At 40.2% G+C, this 26,732-nt stretch overlaps 1 protein-coding gene across 1 annotated transcript in view; it reads left to right on the top strand.

The window, feature by feature from the left end:
• Nucleotides 1–26,732, top strand: part of LOC126359934 (5'-3' exoribonuclease 2 homolog) — a 407,169-nt gene that overhangs the window by 152,377 nt on the left and 228,060 nt on the right. Inside the window, exons 15-17 of the mRNA XM_050007668.1 lie at nt 7,278–7,452; nt 14,914–14,970; nt 15,052–15,120. Coding sequence (XP_049863625.1) covers nt 7,278–7,452; nt 14,914–14,970; nt 15,052–15,120 — 301 coding nt within the window. The remainder of the gene's footprint in view (nt 1–7,277; nt 7,453–14,913; nt 14,971–15,051; nt 15,121–26,732) is intronic.

Here is a 26,732-nt window from a genome sequence, read left to right on the forward strand (position 1 = left end):
AGTGATAACGAAGAATGCGAAGTTGTAAGTATGAGAACTGTCATTAGCAACAAAGAATTTGATGCAAATGGAGCTAGGCAAGTTTCGATAATGTTTTGTACGCACACAGCTGTCATAAAGAATTTTTTTAGTGTTGAAGGAAATGCTTTAAAGAAAATAATTGCATATTTCAAAGAGGATCGTGTTGTATTAGTGCACAGTAAAGAAACTGTGGCAGAAGCTGTAAAGCTAGAAAACTATTTATGGGGTGTTTTTCATGACTAAAGCCATTTGTGAATGATGAAGTAAACTTTGGAGTAAGTGACCTGAAGCAGTGATCTGAACAATGTTGGTATGTCAGTATTTAGATGATTCAGCAAATCGTGACAAAAGAGGTCATTGAAGGACTTGTTTTAATAAAACAAAAATTTTTTTGTGAACCCTGTCAGGCAAGAGGCACCAGCTACAACTCAACAACAAAGACAGAATTTGTCCCACAAACCAAGGTGAATTTATTTGATCGGATGTCTGTGATCCGGTGTTAGTTGAAATAATTGGTGGTCCAAAGCTTATTGGTTACACTGGAATATGATGCAGTTGAGTACTGAAATGTTTATTTTGTCAGACACAAAACTGATGTCATTGATAGATTTCATGAATTCAACACACTCGTATTGAATATGTTTGTTCAAAGTATCAAAACATTGTGTGAGGATAGTGGGCTGTGTATGTTAATTGTGACATGTAATAGCTTCTCAGAAACCTTGGAATACAGCTGAAAATGACCACTCCATACGCACCAGAATGTTCTACCCAAAAGAGAAAAAGTGTATACACATTGCTTAAAGCCAGGGCTTTCCCAAGGTTTTTATGGGCACTTACTACTGTTGCGTACATACTAAGTAGGATTCTGAAGGAACACAATTTGGAATAGCTCCATATGAGTAGTGGAACTGGTGAAAATCACATCTTGAACATGTGCATATCTGCCAAAACAGTTTTGCAACCAAGCTTGATGTGAAGGACCAAAAAGTTGTGTGCTTTGGGTACCAAGGTGAGTTCACACATTATTAACTTTTGAGCCTTAGCTAATGGGACGTTTTTGTATTCCAATATATCACATTAAGTGGGGCTAACTGCAGCACAATACCAGCATTATAGCAACCGTCAAGACGTACATCTAAAAATCCCGGATGACGAAGAATGTGAATTTGTGGATCATAACAAGCAAGCTCATGTAGCCCAGTACACGTACTGGAAGAGAGGGAGTCTGCCCAAAACAATATAAGAGTAGCACGACAGCTAACGAAAGACCAACCTAGTCAAGTCTAGTCAACATGACAATGAGAGTGCCCCCTTCATTCATAAGCCAGCAAGGTACAAATAGAATATCATCCAGTGTTATGCTCCTAATAGATTCAAGGAAGTAGTTTCCGGCCTTGACTTGAAACACTGGAAAAAGGTGATATCAGAGGAACTGGAAACTCACGAGGGGAACAAAACTTGGAGATTATTCCTAAAACCAGCAGTTGGGTAATTACGGACTCAGAGTGGGTCTTCATGGTCTTGTCTGTCAGATGTGGCAAAATCATTCAGTATAAACAACATCTTTGAGTGAGAGGCTTCAAAAAGGAATGCTGCATCAACTTTAATGAAATCTTCTCACCAGTCATGCAGTATAACTTATCAGAGTTTTCCTGGTGACTGCAATATATGAAGATCTAGAGATGATTACATATTCATACTTCATTTCTAAATGGCAACCTTTAAGAAGCAATGTATCTGGAAATACCTCTGAATCGTTTGTGATTGATGCAAAGAATCCTGTAGTCTGCAAGTTTGAGAAATAGCCTGCAAGCTTTAGAAATTGTTGTGTGGGCTCAAGCACATTTCTCAGCGCTGGAACAAGGAGTAGTTGTCCTGTCACTAGAAGAATCTTTTCATATACTATTGGAAATAGTCATTGCTTTGTGAGAGGAAATCAAACAAATTCGTGCAGAAAGAAAAATACTGTATTGTGAACAGTGTTCTTGTATTTTTGCCTGTTATCTCACAACCAGACATTTTGTTGAAATTATTGTAATAATGCTCATTGGAAAGTGGTCAAGAAAGTTAACCACTATTTTATTAAAACAAAAGATTAGGATATAGAGCATGGCAGCAGCATTAGTGAAATACAACTAGCAGGTTTTTCTGATGCAGATTATGCGGGTGACCTTGTATCATGAAATTATTTTTATATGCATTCACAACTTGTTTTATAAAAGGACAAACAGAAGCACTATAACAGTGAGTGTGTTGAAAAAGTTGGTTGCACTGGTGTTAAGTTTAAATTCCTTTAAGATAAAGCCCCTAGTTTTCAGTGATGTGTAGACATTTACTCTTCTTTTTCATCATTTTGTGTGTGTGTGTGTGTGTGTGTGTGTGTGTGTGTGTGTGTGTGGTTGGTTGGTTGGTTTTAAGTCAACCATTGTAAAACAAGGTAGATCAGTCAAAGCATAAGTCATTTAGCAATACGAGAGAACGAAAGTTGCTACTCACCATATAGCGGATGTGCTGAATCGTGATAGGCACAATAAAAAGATTCATACAATCATAGCTTTCGGCCATTAAGGTCTTTGTCAGCAGTACACACACACACACACACACACACACAAAATCACAACTTGCACACACATCTGCAGTCTCAGAGAGCTGTGTAGTTTCAGCTCTCTGAGACTGCAGATGTGTGTGCAAGTTGCGCGACAAAGGCCTTAATAGCCGAAAGCTATGATTGTATGAATCTTTTAATTGTGCCTATCACGATTCAGCACCTCCGCTATATGGTGAGTAGCAACTTTCCTTCTCTTGTATGGTTACATTCCACCCTGGATATTCTATTGTTTGAATAAGTCATTTAGGTGTCACAAAAATATTATTTCTCTCTGAAAGTCTTCAAATACCTCATCATAGGCATGGTATTGCTGCTGCCGCCCCCCCCCCCCCCCCCTCTCTCCCTTTTGATTCAGTATCTCTTCTTTAGTTATCTGATTAACCTATCTGATTTTTAGCATACTTGTGTACCACATTCCAAAAAATTCTACTATCTTCTTGACAGTACTGTTTATTGTCCACATTTCATTTCCATATAAGGCTCTATTCCAATCATTCATTTTAGAAGAGACATATCAACATTTAAATTTGTATTAGATGTTACCATATTTTTCTTTTTCAGGGAACCTTATATAACTGTTACCATTTTGACTGTTACCGTTTTGCATAACGTATCCTCTCTGAGTTTGGATTCTGTAGAAATATTGGAACACGTCAGGCAATACTGACCTTACAACTTATCTTAGAAGAAAGATTAAGGAAAGGCAAACCTACATTTCTAGCATTTGTAGACTTAGAGAAAGCTTTTGGCAATGTTGTCTGGAATACTGTCTTTCAAATTCTAAAGGTGGCAGGGATAAAATACAGGGAGCGAAATGCTATTTACAATTTGTACAGAAACCAGATGGCAGTTATAAGAGTCGAGGGGCATGAAAGGGAAGCAGTGGTTGGGAAGGGAGTGAGACAGGGTTGTAGCCTCTCCCCGATGTTATTCAATCTCTATATTGAGCAAGCAGTGAAGGAAACAAAAGAAAAATTCGGAGCAGGTATTAAAATCCATGGAGAAGAAATTAAAACCTTGAGGTTCGCCGATGACATTGTAATTCTGTCAGAGACAGCAAAGGACTTGGAAGAGCAGTTGAACGGAATGGATAGCATCTTGAAAGGAGGATATAAGATGAACATCAACAAAAGCTAAACGAGGATAATGGAATGTAGTCGAATTAAGTCAGGAGATGCTGAGGGAATTAGATTAGGAAATGAGACACTTAAAGTAGTAAAGGAGTTTTGCTATTTGGGGAGCAAAATAACTGATGATGATCGAAGTAGAGAAGATATAAAATGTAGACTGGCAATGGCAAGGAAAGCGTTTCTGAAGAAGGGAAATTTGTTTACATTGAGTATAGATTTAAGTGTCAGGAAGTCGTTTATGAAAGTATTTGTATGGAGTGTAGCCATGTATGGAAGTGAAACATGGACGATAAATAGTTTGGACAAGAAGAGAATAGAAGCTTTCGAAATGTGGTGCTACAGAAGAGTGCTGAAGATTAGATGGGTAGATCACATAACTAATGAGGAGGTATTGAAAAGAACTGGGGAGAAGAGCAGTATGCGGCACAACTTGACAAGAAGAAGGGACCGGTTGGTAGGACATGTTCTGAGGCATCAAGGGATCACAAATTTATCATGGAGGGCAGTGTGGAGGGTAAAAATTGTAGAGGGAGACCTAGAGGTGAATACACTAAACATATACAGAAGGATGTAGGTTGCAGTAGGTACTGAGAGATGAAGAAGCTTGCACAGGAGAGAGTAGCATGCAGAGCTGCATCAAACCAGTCTCAGGACTGTAGACCACAACAACAACAACAACAACAAGTAAATGATGGGTCATGTGCTAAACAATGAAAATTTGAGTTATAGTTGAAATTCTGCTGTAACTGCCAACACCAGTTATGTACATTCTGATACAAGCACCATAACAGCACAAAAAGTATTCACAGCTGTCACAAGATTGCACTCACATGTAACACCTACATCAATGTTCAAATAACGATTCATGTGCCCTCTGTTCTGTTATTGTCTTGACGCGTACTTGTGTGAATTGTTGACAGTTGAAGTAGCTCTGTGGCTTGTTTGCAACAATAGGACACTGCTGAAGTTATTATTACAGATGCATAATACACAATATTGAAAAATGGAAAGTAAAACTACTCCAAAACAGAGAAAGAGAAGTGAAGGTAGTGCTCAAAGTGAAAGGAAGAAATTACGCAGCGAAGGAAATGAATATAATCGAAAAGATAGCACTGTGGTTCCAGCTAAAGAGGCTCCCAAGCACCAGTTAGGCCTTTATTTCAGTTTCAATTTTATTACAAGGGTTGCAATCTGCAAAAGTTACGTTCTAGTGTTTTAATGCATTTAATTTGTTATTGAAACGAATTTCATATGGACAAAAATTATCGTTCTGATTATGAGGTTATAACTACCTGAATGAAATCGTGAATTTATTTACCTGCAAATACCTAGGCATGTTGACTTAAACATATTATATATACTGCTTCACTCAATCAGGTCTCCTGTAAATCTCAATTTAAATGCAGGCGCCTTTCATATGACGAGAAACTTAAGTTGTTTAAGGAATTCTCACTAAACAATACAGTGAAGCAAAGTAACTATGCAGTGTCACACATACGTGTTTGCAAAGTGAAGAGGTGAAGGTCGAAAGTATATAATGATAGTAACGAAACTGCTCAGCCGTCTATTGAGGAAGGCTCAGGACAACTGGTCATGCCCAAGAAGAAAAATGTAATGTTGCCTCACATTGAGGGAGATGTAATAAGAGTATGTAAAGGAATGTTTATTGAGGTTCTCTCTTTGATCAGAAGAAGAGTTCAGACATTAACATAGTTGAAGGAGAGTGGCGAGATTGTGTGTGAAGAAAAGCGAGGAAATAAGACAAAACACTGGAAATATTCAGAAGAAGAGAAGCTGGTTGTTGCTCATATTAACGCCATACGAAGACAAGAAAGCCACTATTCAAGGGAAAAATCGGATGACAAACAAGACTTAAGTGAAGACCTGACTATTTATCGTTTATTTAAGGAATTTCAGAGGCAACATGAAGACACTAACATCACTTAATGCTTCTATGCAAAAGTCTTTAAAGACAAATTCCCCAAGCTAAATTTTCAACATTTGTCAAGTGACACTTGTTCTACTTGTGACCTTCTTAAAGCCAAATTGAGGTGTGATTTTAGTAATGAAGACAATAAACTGAAGCTAGAATGCCATCATTGAAAAGCAAAGAAAGCTACAACTTCCATGAAAGCTGACTCAATAAAAAGTCAAGGGCCTAACTCTGAAGTATCTACAGCTGCAATGGATTTGCAAAAAGTGATTTGTCTTCCTTCGTTAAGGCACAGCGAAATGTACTTTTTACGACAGCTCTCAAATTACAACTTTTGCATTCATGTTGGTGATAAACTGATCACATGTTTCTCTGGCATAAGGCCGTATATGGCAGGGGTGGGAATGAAATTGCTTCCTGTGTGCACAAAGTTTTTACTTTGACATTTCATTGTAAAAAGAAATTAATAATGTGGAGTGACAACTGCTGTGGGCAGAACAAAAACAAGACGATGTTTCTATGGGTTTACGTTACAGCAAAGGATTACTTTACGGAAATAGAACAAAACTTTTTGGTGAAAGGACGCTCTTTTATGTCTTGTGTTCATGATTTTGCTCAGATTGAGAAATGAAAGAGGCTAACTGTGTGTGCAGTTCCAAAAGATTTAGTTCACCTCATCACTGAAGCTATGCGCACACCACCGTCCATAGTGACTGTTATGCAAGAAACAGATTTTTATGACTTTTAAGTCAGCTACTGAAAAATATATGAATGTCACCAGTGTGCATATTTAAAAAGCACAGTGGATCAGACTGACTGCTGAATGGCCTGGGCTAATGTAAGTTCGGTCAGCTCTTAGTGAAATTGAAGAGTTCAAGGAATATTACATCTTGAAGCGAAATGTGAAGCCTTCTGATTTTCAATATGTGCATTACACCGTGAATGTAGGCTGTCTGAAGGAAAGAGAAGGCATTTAGCTAAAGTGATACCATTTGTAAAAAGAGGAGAATAAGTGGTTTTTATGAGAAACTGATGAAATGAGCGAAAATTGACATGATGACACTTGTATAGTTATTTATGTTAAACCCATTGCACACAGAACGTTTCATTTTCTTCAAATTTGTATCATTTTGTTCTTAAACCCATCACCACAGAATAAAACCACATGCGTGGCAAGAAACCTGTATAGGTTTGTGTTTGTATAGTGACCCCCAACTTTTATACTGCTTTTGTTGAAGTGCTATATACATTTTGTTGATTATCTTTAAATCAGTTTTTTGGTGCTTGGCCCCTCATTTACTTACACGACACAATTATATAACACGATAAAGGATGATAGCCAAAACAGTTTATCGTGAAGAATTTCAACAGTTGCTGTTGCAGCCATGTTTAAAATCTTGACAATTATATAATATAATACAGTTGTGAACATTCTCAAAATGCATAGGTTAGATCATTTGCCATTCTTTGCTGGCAGTTGCCTTATAATAAGCTCATTTATTAACACATCTTAGTGCTAATATCCATTCTTAATTAACACATCTTAGTGTGCCTTACAAATTTTGCACCTTTGATTTTTCAGTTAAAAGAAATGTACGTGGAGACGACAGATTGTATGTTACTAAACAGAATTCTGGATTTAACTTCATCAGAGGATTGTATCAAGAGCAAGTGGATCCTAATGTGGAAGTCAGCATTAGCATAGATGGAATGAGGGGCACAGTGCTCTTAACTAGTGACTGTGTTCCACAGGGAGGGTGAGTTGCATGCTTCAGAAAATCTCCTTTGTTCTTTGACATCTTAACTTGGGAATTTAACATTACTCATACTATAAGCAAACTTCTCTAAATGAGACTTGAACTTTTGCACTGATTGGGTGTGAAATTTTCTTTTAACAAAAAAGGTTGTTAAAGAAATTGAAACAAACCAAGTGGTACTAAGGAGTTAGTGAATACTGGTTGTTCAAGAAAGACCTTCGGGACTACTACACAAAAATAACTTTTGTCACGCAACTGGTATGTTTCTGGCTGTTAAGGTGTAAGCACTCAATGCTAAAACTGTCGTGGTTTCTGTTTTTTATTGTAATGCATGCATGCATGCTACTGTATATTTACATAATATAGTGGTTTGTGTCATGATGCCATCAGACAGGCGTAAATTAAAAGTTTTTGAAGGGCTGATTTTTCCACCTGGGGAAAAATTACAAGGAATGATCACTTACAGAATAACATGCAAAAAATGTCATAGGGATGTATGGCTGGAAATGTACTACCACAAAAATTTTAAAAAACACAAATTTTGTTAATTATTTTTTTACTTTACTCAAAACATACATTTTAAAGAGAGACTGATGTGTAAGTAAGGTCCTGAACCAGAAAAATTGAATAGGGCTTTCATTGTGAAAAGTCAATCTACTACCGAGATATAAATTTACAAGTTAAGTTTAACTGGAAAATTTAAAGCATTTATGGAATCTGACAGAGCACTTAATTAAAAACAATAAATATTTATTTATCATTTAAAATTTAAAGTACCAGACTAGATTACAATATTTTCAAAGGGGACACAAAGTTCCACTCCCCCCTTCCCCCCCAGTATTGTGAGAGTTAAAGAGTTAACTGCTTCACTTCAAGCTTAATAGGCAGTATAATGAATTAGTCTGAGTGTCCACAATATGTTGAATGATTCCTAACTTGGTGTCCTAAATTATCCTGTGAAATTTGCACATTTTGTTTTTATTGTGTTAGCTTAAATTATTTTGATCAGATATGCACTCAGTAAAGTGCAGGTCATGGAAGGAATGAAAGTAACAAGTAATTGTATAATTGAGATTTTACGTTGACAGGCACCTAAACAGAATTAAGAGTGTCGGTAACTTTCAAATGATTCCTTCTATCTACATCTTCATCTGTATTCTGCCAACCACCATGAGGTTCATGGCAGAGGGTACGTCCCACTATACCAGTTATTAGAGTTTATTCCTGTATGGAGCCCAGGAAGAATGTTTGTTTGAATGCCTTTGTGTGTACAGCAATTATTCTAATCTTATACTCATGATCCCTATGTGAGTGATACATAGGGGTATATATTTCTAGACCATCATTAAAGCTGGTTCATGTAACTTATTACTAGACTTTCTCAGGATAGTTGGTGTCTATTTTCGACAGTCTTCCAGTTGAGTTCCATCAGTATCTCTGTGACACTCTGCCATGGATCAAACAAACTGGTGACCATTTGTGCTGCCCGTTTCTGTATACATTCAATATCCTCTCTTAGTCCCATTTGATATGGGTCCCATACACTTGAGCAGTGTTCTAAACCTGGTCACATGAGCGCTTTGCAAGCAATCTTCTTTGTACTCTACCAATAAACTGAAGTCTACCACCTGCTTTACCCACAACTGAGCCTATGTGATCATTTCATTTCATATTCCCATAAATAAAGTGTTACGCCAAGGTATTTGTATGAGGTAGCCAATTCCGATAGTGACTCATTGCTATTACAGTTATAGTACATTTTTTCATTTTGTAAGTGCATAGTTTTACATTTCTGAACACTTAAAACAAGTTTCCCATCTTTTCACCACTTTCAAATGTTATCAAGATCTGACTGAATATTTATACAGCTTCCTTCAGACAATACTTCGTCATAGATAACTGCACCATCTCCAAAAAGCCTGATTTTACTATGAATATTGTCTGCAAGCTCATTAATATACAATATGAACAGCAAGGATCCCAACACACTTCCCTGGGGCACACCCAAAGTTACTTCTATGTCAGAACATGACTCTCCATCCAAGATAACAAGCTGAATCCTCCCTACCAAAAAGTCCTCAATCCAGTCACAAATTTCATTTCATACCCTGAACTACCATACTTTTGCAATAAGTGTATGTACTATACTGAGTCAAATGCTTTTTGGAAATCAAGAAGTACCGCATCTGTCTGACTGCCTTGATCCAAAACTTTCAGTATATCATGTGAGAAAAATGCGAGTTGGGTTTTCTACTTCTTAGGAGTTAATGGAATACACATCCACCTGTGTGGCTAGTTTTTAAATGTACTATTTGTTTTGGTGATACTACTCCTGTTTTGCAACTGTATTTTTATTATGTAACAATGTTAAGAACATTGCCACTAGCCATATAGTGGAGATGCTGAGTAGCAGATAGGCACAACAAAAAGACTTCACAAATAAAGCTTTCGGCCCCTAATGCCTTCATCAAAAATATACAACAGAAACACACACACACACACACACACACACACACACACACACACACAAGGTGTCGGCTGCATGTACAGTACCAGTGCTGCATTTCTACAGTTGGGCTAGTTTGTGGTGAGGGGGGTGTCTGGTATGTGGTTAGAGGCAGTGATAGATAGAATGCAGAGAGGGGTGTTTGCAGTATGTATCTAGCAGCTAAAAGGGAGGCAGCCAGTTACCTGCCACTAGGAATATGGGAAATCAGGATGGCAAGTGCATGGACTAGGTATGGGATGCAGGATTGGTTGGAGCTGTGGGGAGCACCACATGCTGAAGGTGACATTGAGACATTCATCTAGGAGTTGGTGACAGGATGGAGGAAGGGGAAGTGTTGGGTAGATGGTGTGGGAACAGTGGGTTACCAGAGACTGAGACCAGGACAATTATGGGAGCAAAGGATGTGTTGCAAGTATAATTTTCATCTGGTAATGGAGGGAAGGATCTAGATGGTCTGGGTTGTGAAGCAGCCATTGAAATTGAGAATGTTACGCTCAGCAGCATGTTGCGCCATCGCGCGGTCAGCTTTGTTCTTGGCAGCAGTTTGGCAATGGCCATTCATCCTGGTGGATAACTGGTTGATAGTCATAACAGCATGGAAAGCTGAGCAGTGTTTGCAGCAGAGTTGGTATATGATGAGGCTGCTTTCACAAGTGGCTCAACTTCTGATGGGAAAGTGTAAATGTATGACAGAACAGGAGTGGGAAGTGCTGTGTGGGTGAATTCGACAAGTCTTAACACCTTGGTGTTCCACAGGGATATGTACCAAGAGTTTGGGATTGGTATAGAAATGGACTAGGATGTCGTGTAGGCTGGGCAGGTGATGGAATACCACTTTTGGAGGGGTGGAGAGGACATTGGGGAGGATGTTCCTCATTTTAGGACATGATGAGAGATAATCGAAGCCTTGAGTAAGGATAAGGTTCAGTTGATGCAGTCCAGGTTGATACTGGGTGACAAGGGAGGCCCTGGTTTGTAGCTGATTGTTAAATTGTTACACTTTTCATTTGAGGGGAAGGTATACAAATAAATCTGTGGCACAACCATGAGAACCTGTTTGGCACCCTCCTGTGCGACCTGTTTAAGGGCTATGGAGAGAAATCCTTGTTAGCCACACAAAACTTCCAGCCCCTAGTTCGGTTCAGATTCATTGGTGATATCTTCATGATCTGGACTCAGGGCCAAGGCAACCTATTCCCTTGCAACCTCAACACCTTCTCCCCCATCTTGTTCAGCTGGTCTTCCTCAACTCTATATGCCACCTTACTGGACATTGACCTCCATCTCTCTGATGGCTCTGTCCATATTTCTGTTCACATTAAACTTACTAACCATGAACAGTTTCTGCATTTTGACAGCTGGCCATCCCTTCCACACCAAAAAATCCCTCCCACACAGCCTACCCACCTGGGGACAAAGTATCTACAGTGACCAGAACTTCCTTGGTCAGTATGCTAATGCTTCACAAAGACCTTCACAGACAGGCACTACCTCAAAACCTAGTGTGCAAACAGATTTTTCCTGCCATATGCTCACACATCTCAAGCCTCTCATGCTGCCCACAAAACAGCTACAGAGGCGTGTGCCACTCATCACCCAATATCACTCTGGAACAACTGAAGCACATCTTTCATTAGGACTTTGTTTCTCACTATGCCCTGAAATGATCCTCCCCACCTTTCCAAAGCAATGTTCCATCACCCACCCAACCTACATAACATCCTAGTCCATTCCTATATCACTCCCACTCCCATCCCCTTGTGATATATCCCTGTGGAAGAGTAAGGTACAAAACCTGTCCAATCCATCCACACACCACTTCCTCATCATATACCAACTCTACTGCAAACACTGCACAGCTTTTCATGTTGGTTGCCAATCAGGATGAAAGGTGACTGAAAAACTGTCACCAAGAACAAAATTGGCCCACCTGGTGATACAACATGCAGCTGAGCATAACATGCTCAATTTCAATGGTTGCTCCACAAACTGGTCTGTCTGAATCCTTCCCTCCACCACCAGCATCTCTGAACTATGCAGATGAGAAATATCCTTCCAAAATATCCTTCATTCCCATAATTGCCCTATCCTCAATCTCTGGTAACCCATTGTCTCCACACTCTCCACCCATCAGTTTTGCCTTCCTCCATCCTGTCACACCATTCCAAGTTCATGTCCCAATGTCACATTCAGCTTGTGGCTCCGACAACTGTGCATTCCATTTACACGCATAGCACGACTTCATGCAATCATAGTGTTGGTGTGTGTGTTTATTTTTACTCTTGCTCAAAATGTTATTACTCTGAAAGCTAGTGAATTTTCTTCCTTTTTGTGTGTGCTGGATGATGACTCAGCACTTCTGCTTTTCGGCGAGTGGTCTCCGTTGATCCAAAAGTATATAATTTGTCAAATTAGAAACAAAAACCACGTGCAGCGAAACATGGACAAGAGGTTGCTGCAGTGTAACCTGTTGCCGTGGTACACTCCTTCAAATTTGTCCATCATTTCCAGGTATTGTAGTGCACTTTGGAAAATCAAACATATTTTCTGGTTGCTTGAAAACATGCTATTTCCAATTGTGATTAGTGTGAAATCAGTTATGGAAAACATATCTAAAAGTAGACTGATTGTGATCTACAATTGTGATTTTTATGACAATAAAGTTTGAACTTACTGTGTATAAATTTAGAAAACAGTAAGTGACTTATATTTTATATTGGAATACCATATGTTGCAAAGTTGTTGTGATCACAGTTTCATGTGTATCAAGCCTTTAATCAATGAGATATAAGAAGCCATAGTTAAAACTTTATTCACAGTGTGATTTTTATGGCTATTTTGCCTCTGTTTATGTAGCAAATTTAGCCCATGTTGGAAATTATGAGTGAGACTGCTTTTCAATTTAATAGAAAATGGTATTTGTAAAAGAAATGTTTAATATACGTTATTTTCACATAAACCATTCTCTTTTTCGGCAAATTTGTAGATGATTGGAAAATAGTTGCTGAATGAAATTTTGCATTCCACATCATTGTGCTATCAACCTGTTGCATACTGTATTAAGTTTCATGTCCAGCATTTGTTCACCCTGTGAGATGTAGGATTTTGAAGTTTATATATTTTATGTGCCATTATTTTTGGGTCCAACTCTTATTCAAAGTATCTAGCATTGTTAGCCTTAATTGGATGATCAATAAACTTGTTTTGAGGGTTAAAACATGGTCCTTCCATTGAGCCCCGTTTAGAAAGTTTCACAGAACATAATTTTCTGCAAAATGAGGTCAAAAATACTGCATTTTTGACCTTTTTACAAAATCTTCAGCTTCACACTTAATTTATTCAGTCTCGGAAAGTGGCACATGAAACTTAATATGTGAGAACCTTGATGTGTTAGGTTACTACAGACCAAGATTCATGTTCATCATACCTTCAGTCTCTGAGATACAAGTAGACCAACTTTTTTTTCAGGCACCGATTTTTCAGGCAATTTTGCCTAACGTTTTGTGGCTGAAGATTGCTTGTAAAAATTTTTTCATTCTTCTATTAAGGTAACACATACAGTTGTACAAGGTGGTCAGATTTTATTTCTGTCACAAAATATTGCCCAAGATATAACAGGTCCATCGTCAGAAATTCACACTCACTCTGTGCAGAATTGCACATGAATATCTTGGCCAGTATTGCTTCAAAGAACATGGAACTTAACCATTGTTCATTGGGGATGTGCAAATATTCGCATGAAATTTCAACAAAATCCCTGATGTTCAGGCAGGGAGGCTGAGGTGAGTTGACATGGAATTTCTTTCAAGATATCTAATGGAACAAGAAGACTGCCTTGTAAGAACATCACCTATGAAGCCTGCCCACAAAATGGAAAGGTCCGGAGTTCAAATCGTGGGGCATTGCGCACAGTTTTAATCTATCATGAAGTTTCATATCAGCACACACTCTGCTGCAGAATAAAAAATTCATTCTGACATCATCTACATGTTTATGCCAGTTGCCCATGTAATGTCACTAGTCACCACACTGGGATGTGCTTTATTCATTGATCTGTCCTTTATATGTATTTTTTTTTTAAAGCATATGGGATGTGTTTCGTAAATTTTGCCTGTGAAGACCAAAAGTTACTTTTGATGAACATACCTCAAACAAGATTATATTTGAGGGAGAGGATAGATACTCATAATTTTTTACATTTAGTTGGTGATTCAAGAGAGTTCTGGAGATATTTCAGTGTTGTGTGTGTAGAACCATCCAGTGCTTAGACAACATTGACTACTCAAACGCATGTACACTCTGTTTTTTGCTGATATCTACATATTTTTGCTGCAGTCGCACAATTAAATACTTAGTTCTTTAAATACTATTTGTGATTGGCTACACATGTCATTGACTCATGGTCAGCAATTCTCTCCTAGGTTGGCTTCTGACGAGCTCGACTGCAATGTTGCCATAGTTGTGACACAATAGTTGTTCATGTCTGGAGAACGAAAAATGCTAGATTCAAAGTGTTTACACATCAGGCTGGACAAGAATAAGAAAATTTAGAGGGGTAGTCATAAATGCCAAATAGTTAATGCAAATGTAAGAAGTTCATTTTAAAATACACCAAAAGAATGGGAGGAAAAATGATGACAATAATAAAATGCCTATTTAATATAATTTGCAGTGTTTAACACACAAGTATTGCATCCATATCTTAGATTAATTACTGATGATCTTGCATGCTGCACAAATTTGGCACTGGTTGTCCACATTTCCAGACAATAATCTAACCACAAAAATTATCTAATTGTTCCATGCAGCATTGTTCAGTGGTTAAGAGTACTCTCAATGAAAAAAAGTTTGTTTAGTGCAAAGATGTGATTATTTTGCTCTGGGCATTGTTCAAGTATCTGTCATCAATTTTACAGACAAGTATTTGCTTATCAAATGTTGTGTTTCTACAGGTCTCTAAATTCTCCTGTGGTGGGTCTAAGCACCATAAATGACAATGAAGTATATTGGTAAGTCACCACTCAGAATATTTTTTACAGTTTGTATTTAGTAGTTTTGTTTTGTTAATGAGACATTTGTTTTGATTTTAGTGTGAAATTCAGAGATCCGAAGTATGCTGATACTTTCATCTTCCCAGCCAAAAGATTGAAGGGTGCCAGGTAAGATTTATAATTAATATGCAAAATTTCCTGTTTTTCAAGGGAATATGTTAATTTGAAAATTCATAGAGAATTAATAGTAATGAGTGGATAATTGATGGAACCAAAATGAGTTTGTCTGCTTACGTAACATAATAGAACATTTAAATTACAGTTGTTACATTGCTACAGAATGGAGACTTGTAAAATTGTCCTTGATGTCTGGTGTTGATATATGCTGAGGATAAGAATACATTTGTATTTGGCATAAATATAGTAAGAAACATTCTGGCATAATATAAATAATTTAGAAGTAAAGGAGACTCATCACATGAGTTGTTGATAGGCAGACACAAAGAGGAATGGAAACTTTGGTAATTTTCAGAAGGACAATGCACCTGCATTATGCTGGCTGGGCACACATTGCTGGGATTGCAGTTTGGCAGGTGGAGTGGGGTGGTGGTTGTGTTGGATGGGGTGGTTAGAGGGAGGAAGAGGTGCAAAGCAGGAGAATCTATTGGGTATAAGTAGCTAGTGGCTCAGAGGTCAGATGGACATGTGCAGTGTAGGATTGCAAGATGGAGAAGTGGCAGCTGTATTTCCCAGGTATGTGATACATGGGTACCAGAGATGGTGAGCTGTGGCATACAATGAAAATGATGTGGACTGGAAGGGGGTGACAGGGATGACGAAGGGAAAACTGTTGTGCAGAACATGCGTGGACAGTGATTTAGTGGAGATTGAAGGTAGGTGGATTACGGGAGCAAGGAGTGGGTTGGAAGGATAAACCTCGTTTACTTCATTCAGAAAAGCTGGTTCAGGGGGACGGGGGGTGGGGGGCAGATAGCATGGGCTGTGAACTCTAGTACATTGTGCCACTGGGTATTCAGTTGTGTTCTAGTACACCGTTTGATGGTGGCCATCCATTCTGGTGGATAGCTGGTTGGTTGGCATGTCGACATGAAATTTGTGCAGCAGTTGTTCTAGTGTTGCTAGAAGGTGACTGATTTCACAGGTGATCATGCCTCTGAAGGGAAAAGGTAAGCCTGTGACAGCACTGGAGTAGGAATTGCTGGATGGCTGAATTGGGCAGGTCATGTGTCTGGGTCTTCCACAGGTATATAAGAATGAGAGTGGCATAGGGATGGTGTGTAGGTTGGATCAGTGACTGAATACTACTTTAGAAGGTGCGGGAAGGATATTCAGTAGGATGTTCCTCATTTTCAGACATGGTGATAGATAATTAATTATCTAGTGAAGGATATAGTGCATTTGCTTCAGTCTGCTGTGATGTTGGGTGACATAGGGTTGGGGGGGGGGGGGGGAGAGGAGTACTCCTTTGTAGCTGGTTGTTGTTGTTGTTGGTGGTGGTGGTGGTGGTGGTGGTGGTGGTGGTGGTGGTGGGAGGAGGATTAGGAGTGTGTGCGGATATGACAGGAAGAATGTGTTTGGAGACTGTGTCGGGGGTAGTGCTTGTCTTTGAAAGCCTTCATGAGACCTTCAACATACTGGGCAAGCGAATTCTTGTCACAGGAGATACACCATCCATGGATGACCAGGGTGCAGGTTGTATGGGAGGGCTTGTGTGTGTGTGTGCGTGTGTGTGTGTGTGTGTGTGTGTGTGTGTGTGTGTGTGTGTGAGAGAGAGAGAGAGAGAGAGAGAGAGAGAGAGAGAGAGAGAGAGAGAGGACAGTGGAAAGTGGAAAGTGGAATATTGAGTTGGGGAAGACAAGGTGAAGGGATTGGAGAGAAGGTGTTGAGGTTGTGGAAGAATAAGGATAGGGCTTTTCAGCCCTAAATCCAGATCATGGAGTTATGACCAGTGAACCGTTCAGACAAGTGATTTGTTGTTAGGGGAGGCAAGAAAGGTTTTCTCTAAAAGGGCCATAAACAGGCTGTGTAATGTTTCCTGGGTATCCCTATGACACTTTGCTGAGTAATGCAATATTTTAGCTGGAGGGTAGACATTCCCTAATGTCAAAACATCTTTTTCTCATCACTTGGTCTTGACTTGAAACTAACTCTCTCTCTCTCTCTCTCTCTCTCTCTCTCTCTCTCTCTCTCTCGAGATCAGCATCCAGCTATACCATATAAGAGTTTTATATAATTGATTTCTCCTTTTTGGCAGGCTGCTGAGTGCTGAAAACTTGACAATAGATTACATCTCTCCATACTACTAAACGAGAGAATTTTCTTCTTCTGTAAACCACATATAATATAACGAATTTTCGCACATAGAAAACATCACACAGTTTTCTGTCTGCTTGACAAGTGTACCCCAAATACCTTCGCAACGATCAGAGTTACAGTTCACAGCAGACACTACTAACTCAAACTCCTTTTGATCTGTGACCTTTTCATTGTCACAGCTGTCGTTTTTTCCATGGAGGATGGTTCAACTCCGAGGTGAGGGATTTTGCACAGAGAAAACACAAAGAGTAGCAAGTGTGGCCAAACGCGAGCTGGCGCTAGTGCTGCCCCATCAAGTAGCAATGCTGTCTCCATTGCCTTTCAGTTAACAAGCATATACAGAGAAACTGCACGCTTAATCCACACTACATTAAATAAATGTTTTTCAGCAGTAGATGTTCATCATTCGTTGATCCTAAATAAATTGTGCAACACAACACTTTGACAAAGTGATATGTTACACTATTTATGCCTAGTGCTAAATGAATGATGTAATTGTAAAATATACCGTATACCATGCACATGTCGGAATGACTGGATGAGCAATCAACACCAGGATCAAAGAGCATAAGCGACATTGAAGGTTGGGGCAGGTGGAGATATCGGCCGTGGCAGAGCACGCACTGTGAGAGACCGACTACTTAATAAAATTCACCGACACAGAAGTTCTGGCTGTAGAGAAGCACTATCACATGCGCTTGTTCAGAGAAGCTGTAGAAATACAAAAACACGTGAAGTTTCAACAAGAAAGAGGAAAGCCTTAAGGTAAACCGATTCTGGCTTCCCGTACTGCAGTGAACTATCATCACTGGTAGCAAGAGGAGAACTGCACTGGAAATGACCGCAGAGAAGCCTTTGGACATTGGCATGCCATGTACATATAGTCTGTGGCCACAAGCTCGGCTCCAGTTCACCACTGGCAATGGAGGGCGAAGCTTTTACAATGCCAGCCACTTGTGCTGGCGAAACTTCAGTAAAATCATTAGATGAACATCCGCCGAAGAACGTGAGACAGAAGCCTTAACAATTTTGTAAAATCTGCAAAACTACATAATCATTAAATGGAAAGATATTGTTGATAGTTCTTAAGTAAGCCATTACACCTAACAAGTTTATTTTGTATTAGTTGATGCATTCACATTTATAATATCTCTTTCTTTTCTGATATATGCTCAGCACCACGAGTTTCAGTTCTAGAGATTTATTTTTCAGTTTATATAGCATACCGTCACTTTTATGTCAGTACATAATCTCATCACCTTGTTATTATACACTTGCAAATCTATATCTGTTTCTACAGAAGACACCATCAGCTAGTAACATGTATATTTGATGTTCAGTCTCTTGCCGCATAAAAGGAGTAACATGTTTACACCTCTTATTTAATCTATCTTAGACTAAACTCCATTATGAAAGCATAATTTAAGAAGAAAAAGACCAAAAATTATAAATATCCCCCAGTACTTTTTTTTTTTTTTTTTTTAGGAGTACACTATATGGTACTTGACCAAATTCATATGAAAGCATACACAATGCTTGAAGGTAGATCCTTCTTAGTTTTCCCTCAAGTCAGCACCACCTATCAAGGAATTTGGGACACATCCTTATGCCATCATTTGGCTTCATTCCCTTTCTGACATTGGACACAAGGAGTTGCATACTTCTAACCAGCAGCAAACACACATTGTCCTACTTACTAAATTCCTCATCTTGGTATTATTGCTAGTATGCACAAAGCTCAGACACATCCCTTCATATCTTTCGTGTAGTATCTGCTCTTACAAGTGAACTACTAAAATTAGTAAAATGAATTATCCCTTGCAACTTAGCAGTCAGTCAAAGAGACTATTGGCATCTTAACTCTGTAGGCACTGACCATACACTACCTTCCACAGAAGACCAACTCCTATATCCACTGTGTGATCAAAAGTATCTGGACATGCCCAAAAACATATGTTTTTCAATCAAAATATCCACGGGTGTACTGCCGGTCTATAGTGTCCCAACGGGCACAATATTTCGGCTATCAAACATGTCGCCATCATCCGGTGAACTGGCGGACTGAGCTCCTGTGAACGTGCCGGCATGGAGATCCGTACGCTATGGCTGCTCAGGGGGAACTGGGTTCAGTCGCGGTGGCGGCCGATTTAAATACCCTCCGCCCGCGGCGCGCTCCCTCCGCCGTCCGCGCCCCGCGCCACGGTAGCGCGGTGGAACAGATTGCGACGGCGTCTGAGATGACGTCGGTGTGATGGCTCTGTCCGCCGTGGTCGTCACAACTATGCGTTTGCTCGATTTACTCTTGATTAACCCAATCGCTGGTTCCCAAGCCTTGCTAAGATTATAGCCACAGTCACGGTTTATGAGGTCGTCATTGGTGCGAATTTCGATGGCCTCTCTAACAACGCTGTCCCAGTATCTCGACGTCTGTACCAGAATCCTCGTGCGGTCATACTCCATAGCGTGATTTTCCGACAAACAATGTTCAGCGACCGCCGACTTGCTCGGATACATCAGTCGAGTGTGCCTCTGGTGTTCACGGCATCGATCCTCGACGGTACGCATCGTCTGACCAATATATGACTTGCCACATTGACACGGAATCTGGTACACGCCGGCCTTCCTCAAACCGAGGTCATCTTTGGCACTCCCCACCAGTGCAAGAGTTTTATTCGGAGGACAAAACACAGTTCCGACCCGGTGTTTCTTCAGAAAGCGGGCGATTCTCCCCGAGAGTGCGCCTGTGTATGGAATAAATGCAGTGCCTACCTCCTCCCTCGTGACTTCATCCATCTCAACAGGTTGTGATGCAGTGGTTGGGCGAAGAGCACCTTGGATCTGCCACTCTGAGTACCCATTTTTTCGAAATACAGTTCTCAGATGTTTAAATTCCTGGGGTAGACTCTCTGTGTCAGAGATAGTGCGCGTCCTATGTACTAGAGTTTTAAGTACCCCATTCCTCTGTGAAGGATGGTGGCAGCTGTCTGCGTGCAAATACAGATCAGTGTGTGTTGTCTTTCGATACACCCCATGACCTAGGGTGCCGTCAGCCCTTCTCCTGACCAGGAGACTGGAGTGAACTTGGGGGTGGGAGCGAAGTTGAGACCTTTCTGCAAAACTGAGACCGCATCATCACTCAACACCATGCCACTCAAATTGATGACAGTCTTGCACGGAACCTGCAGAGATGGTTTGTCAAGGAGACGTGAGAACTTTTCCTGGGATTGGATTGATGGTGTCACCTGGGTGTCAGCTGATTCCGCCCATAAGAAGGCTACGAGACGACAAACAGCTAAGTTCTCACCGCATAGACTATATGGACTCCCGAAGGTTCACAAAGAGGGGGTACCATTACGCCTCATTGTCAGCAACATCAGGGCACCTACATATTTGTTGGCCAAATACCTGACAGGAATATTAAGTCCTTATGTGGGTAAATGCCCTCATCACATCCGTAATTCTGTGGATTTTGTTAAACGCCTTGATAGCTTCAGGTTGGATGAGTCAGATATCATGGTGAGTTTTGACGTCGTTTCCTTGTTTACGAGGGTACCCCTGCGAGAGTCGCTAGAGTTGATTGGTCAGAGGTTTGACGAGAATACCACTGAACTTTTTAGGCATGTCTTGACTTCCACGTATTTTCTTTTTAATGGAGAATACTACGAACAAACGGAAGGAGTCGCCATGGGTAGCCCACTCTCACCGGTGGTAGCGAATTTGTACATGGAGAACTTCGAGGAGGAAGCCCTGTCGTCATCCGAATGGAAACCTACTTGCTTTTTCCGTTACGTGGACGACACGTTCGTCATCTGGCCACATGGTATGGATAAACTCCTTGACTTCCTTACACATCTAAACTCCATACACCCCAACATCAAATTCACTATGGAGACTGAAACGGAGGGTAAATTACCTTTCCTTGACGTCCTGGACAGGAGAAGGGCTGACGGCACCCTAGGTCATGGGGTGTATCGAAAGACAACACACACTGATCTGTATTTGCACGCAGACAGCTGCCACCATCCTTCACAGAGGAATGGGGTACTTAAAACTCTAGTACATAGGGCGCGCACGATCTCTGACACAGAGAGTCTACCACAGGAATTGGAACATCCGAGAACTGTATTTCGAAAAAATGGGTACTCAGAGTGGCAGATCCAAGGTGCTCTTCGCCCAACCACTGCATCACAACCTGTTGAGATGGATGAAGTCACGAGGGAGGAGGTAGGCACTGCATTTATTCCATACACAGGCGCACTCTCGGGGAGAATCGCCCGCTTTCTGAAGAAACACCGGGTCGGAACTGTGTTTTGTCCTCCGAATAAAACTCGTGCACTGGTGGGGAGTGCCAAAGATGACCTCGGTTTGAGGAAGGCCGGCGTGTACCAGATTCCGTGTCAATGTGGCAAGTCGTATATTGGTCAGACGATGCGTACCGTCGAGGATCGATGCCGTGAACACCAGAGGCACACTCGACTGATGTATCCGAGCAAGTCGGCGGTCGCTGAACATTGTTTGTCGGAAAATCACGCTATGGAGTATGACCGCACGAGGATTCCAGTACATATGTCGAGATACTGAGACAGCATTGTTAGAGAGGCCATCGAAATTTGCACCAATGACGACCTCATAAACCGTGACTGTGGCTATAATCTTAGCAAGGCTTGGGAACCAGCGATTGGGTTAATCAAGAGTAAATCGAGCAAACGCATAGTTGTGACGACCACGGCGGACAGATCTATCACACCAACGTCATCTCAGACGCCGTCGCAATCTGTTCCACCGCGCTACCGTGGCGCGGGGCGCGGACGGCGGAGGGAGCGCGCCGCAGGCGGAGGGTATTTAAATCGGCCGCCGCCGCGACCGAACCCAGTTCCCCCTGAGCAGCCATAGCGTACGGATCTCCGTGCCGGCGCGTTCACAGGAGCTCAGTCCGTCAGTTCACCTGATGATGGCGACATGTTTGATCACCGAAATATTGTGCCCGTTGGACACTATAGACCGGCAGTACACCCGTGGATATTTTGATTATCAAATACGCCGGGAGAAACTGAAGAATCACATATGTTTTTCATATTAGGTGCATTATGCTGCCACCTACTGCCAGGTAATCCTTATCAGCGACCTCAGTAGTCATTAAACATTGTGAGAGAGCAGAATGGTGTGCTCCACAGAACTCACAGACTTCAAACTTGGTCATGTGATTGGGTGTCACTTGTGCCATACATCTGTACGTGAGATTTCCACACTCCTAAACGTCCCTAGGTCCACAGTTTCCGATGTGGTAGTGAAGGGGAAACATGAAGGGACATGTACAGTACGAAAGCGTACAGGCTCTGTCGTCTGTTGACTGACAGAGACTGCCGACGGTTCAAGAGGGTCGTAATGGTAATAGGCTGACAATTATCCAAACCATCACACAGGAATTCCAAACTGTATCAGGATCCACTGCAAGCACTATGAAAGGCGTGAAGTGAGAAAACTTGGATTTTATGGTTGAGTGGCTGCTCACAAGTCACACATCACGCCGGTAAACTCCAAACAACGCCTTGGTTGGTGAAAGGAGCATAAACATTGGGCGACTGAACAGTGGAAAAACGTTGTGCGGAGTGACGAATCATGGCACTATCACAGCACAGGCCTACATTGATATTTTAAGTGCCTCCTTGCTTCCAGCTGTTGAAGTGCAATTTGGGGATGATGATTGCACCTTTCAACACAATCGAGCATCTGTTCATAATGCATGGCCTGTGGCGGAGTTGTAACACGACAGTAACATCCCTGTAATAGACTGGCCTGCACAGAGTCCTGACCTGAATGCTATACAACACCTTTGGGATGTTTTGGAACGCCAACTTTGTGCCAAGCCTCACCGACCGATATCAATACCTCTTCTCAGTACAGCACTCCGTGAAGAATGGGCTGCCATTCCTCAATAAACCTTTCAGCACCTGATTGAGCGTATGCCTGCGAGAGTGGAAGCTGTCATCAAGGCTAAGGGTGAGCCAACACCATATTGAATTCTAGCATTACCAATGGAGGGTGCCACGAGCTTTTAAGTCATTTTCAGCCAGGTGTCCGGATACTTTTGATCACATAGTGTACTTATCTAAACTCCTGTCCCAATATATCTTCTTTATACTCTCCTTTTAGTGTGGGTCATCCTTTCCTTCTGATTCACTCGTACACCCAGTCAGTTCCTTAATTTATATTTGGGTACACTGCCCTGCCTAATATTCTACCCTCCCTGCTACCTGAAGCTTAAAATAAAGTAAATTCCGTCGCACTCTTCTGTGATCCCAGTCACTCTATTTATTGTTCTTATTTACCCTGTTGCTGACGTAACTAATGTTACGAAACCAATCGTGCTTTTGAAATAAGATAACTATACAGCTGCAGCCTTGTTTTAATTCAACATGAAGTTTTTTAGCTGTGGATATCAGTTAAATAAATTTTGTTATTGTTGTAATACTTCAAGTGTAGTAATTCCAATGTCTGTTTCTCTTGGATACTGGAAGACCAATACTTCTTTTAAATTTCTCTTCAAATTCACTCCAGGAAGAGAATTCCTTCAAATGAGCTGTTCCATTCAGTGGCACTCCTGTCTAAATAGCTTAAAACAAAATCAATTCTTTTATTATCATCCCAGCATTTGTGTAACGATCTCGAAGATACTCATAAGAAATATGTGGGGTGAACGTCGCCTTCCAGCTTAAATGTAGGAAATTGTTCAGATGAATTCCTTCCTCCACCTGAATTTAATTCATCGAGTAGTTCAGGTGAAAGCCAATTACTTTAGTTAAATTTCTGTTCAGTTTTCCTCGTTGGTTTTATTAAGTTCCTCCTGAAGCTTATGTACTTCCCCTTCTGTTTTTTAAACCAACTGTGAACAATGGTGTACTGACTGTGATGAATGCATCATTTCTTGTATCTTTTGAGTAATTAATTAATGTATCCATTCCTCCAAAGTTGCGAAAGTCGAGCCCGGCAATGCTGTTATGTCCGTGTCTTTAACCTGCTCTAACATGTGTAACCATAACCGCAGGTCAAAGATCTGTCTGTTTACTTAAGTCACCTTTTTACAGTTAATTTTTTATTTGTTTTACATTCTGATGGACCCCCATAAGCTCTTCCAAAATGTAATTATTTACAAAATCACATCATTAGTTTATCTTGGATGTGCAACTCTTCTTGTAAAGTGGTTTACATTGTTTTAAAGTTAGTTGTTTTTGTATTTATCTTTTTCCTTAGGAAATTCCTGGATATACTGTTCGAGACTAGCAATTGTGGTATTTTCTGCATTTAGATCTGTAATCAGAGTGTCAAGCTTAGCACTGAGCTCTGTGTTTAAACTAGCCTTTGCAACATCTAGCTTAGTACTGATATGTATTTATAAACTTCTCAACATGATTTCGTTTATTTGTTAAATAATATGCTCTGTGAAAGATCTTTCCAATCAATAAGAGGTAACAGTAAGAGTAAGGTGAGACATTTAAATAATGAGCTGCCTCAAGGCTCAGTATTTGCTCCAGTCCTGTTCAACCTATACATTTTGAATATACCAAATATGACATTTACGTATATTGATGACCTTGCCCTTGCCTCTCACTGTAAGCTTAGAGAGGAAGACATCTACATCTTAATGGAAGAGCTCACAGAGCTGAGGACATACTTTTCTGACTGGAGACTAAGCCAAACTGCATCACAACTGAAGTGTTGTGCTTTAGCCTCAATAATAAACAAGCACGTCTAAAGCCCCAAGCATACTTCAACAATAACTCATTTCGCTGTAATCCTTTCCCAAACTATTTAGAGATAACAGTGGACCAAACACTATCTTTTAAAAAGCATCTAGAAAACCCCACAGCAAAACTCGACATGAGTGACAATTTAATCCATAAATTTCCCGGTACCACATGGGCGGCGAATGCACCCATCCTTGGAACATCAGCACTTAGACTTATGAACTTGGTTGCCAAATACTGGACTTCAGTCTGGTGAAACAGCCACCATGTGACGAAGATTGACACCAATCTGAATGAGACTAATTAGTGGCTGTATACAAAGCACTCCCCACCTTTGGGTACCTGTTTTTAGCCATATCGTCCCAATCCTTCCCCTCATGTTCACAGACAGAAAAGATTAGTTAAGTAAAACAAAAAATTTTAGCTAATCTGCATGTTCCACTGCACAGTGGCTTGGCTAGTGCTGCTCTGCAGAAGCTAAAATCTAGATCTTCCGCACTACCACTTGCAGAACTACTTTCGATGGACAGTTTCAAAATTAATGACATGTGGAGAGAATATTGGGAAGCTCCGAAACAGGGTCAAGCGTGACCACTATTGACCACGTTTCACCATAAATAGAAAAGGAACTGCCTCGCCATGCATGGAAAATGCACAACAGAAAAAAAATCACATGGCATCTGCCCTGACTCATTTTGGAAATGGTGAATAAACAAATCACTGAGCTGCGACTGAGGAGAATCTCATCAGACTGTTCATCACATTGTTACTGAATGCCAGCTTACAATATATCCAGGAGAAAAATGTGATTTCTTTGAAGCTTCAAACTCTGCACAGATTAATAATCTCAACTCTAAAATAAATTTATATATACACTATTGTTTCATTCTGCTTTACCTTTGGGGTTACATTGCAAAATTTTATCACATGGTTTTATACCTCTCATGTAAACCATACACAGAATAAATAAATAAATAAAATGATATCTGTACTTACAAGGAGAGGCCCCAGCAATGGGATTAACTTTTAAAAAACATCTATGGGCGCCTGTGTGCGTGTAATTAATGAAAAAACAATTTGGAATTTTGTGTGACACTTTATAGCATTAAAAAAAGTTGCATAACATAGTGTATTTGTGTGGTATAATCGACATGATGATAACCTTAGATGCAAGAGGTTGTGGGTTTGAATCCCATCAAGAGCAGTGAAATTTTCATTTCGTTTTTAAATCTTTATCCCTTGCAACTTTTTAAAATCTTTATCGAAATGACTTCAGTCATCATATTCTTTCAGTTACTTGATTTAAATATAGTTTTTTTATTTCCATTCCTTTGTCATATAATTTTTATCATAATATCAACTTCTTCATTTGCTCTCATTTTTTATTTCTATTATTCTTTTTCCTCTTGAAATCTCGGTTCAGGTGTTTTATGCACATCGGCTAATGAAAAATACATTTTTCACACCATTGCACATTCGGTGTAAATAGATTATTTCATCTTGGTTTTTGACTGATAGTTCAGATTTTTCTATTAATTGAAGATAATAACAGATAAATATACTTAACTTCATATTCACAAAAAATATGATTGAAAAAAGGATGATATAAAGAAAAAATGTAACAAATGAAAAGGTTCATACGGTGGTTAAAATGATGTGACAAAGGAATAGAAATAAAAAAAATTACATTTAAGCCAA

Source organism: Schistocerca gregaria, chromosome 1 (assembly GCF_023897955.1).
Source record: "Schistocerca gregaria isolate iqSchGreg1 chromosome 1, iqSchGreg1.2, whole genome shotgun sequence".
In the NCBI taxonomy this organism is placed as follows: domain Eukaryota; kingdom Metazoa; phylum Arthropoda; class Insecta; order Orthoptera; family Acrididae; genus Schistocerca; species Schistocerca gregaria.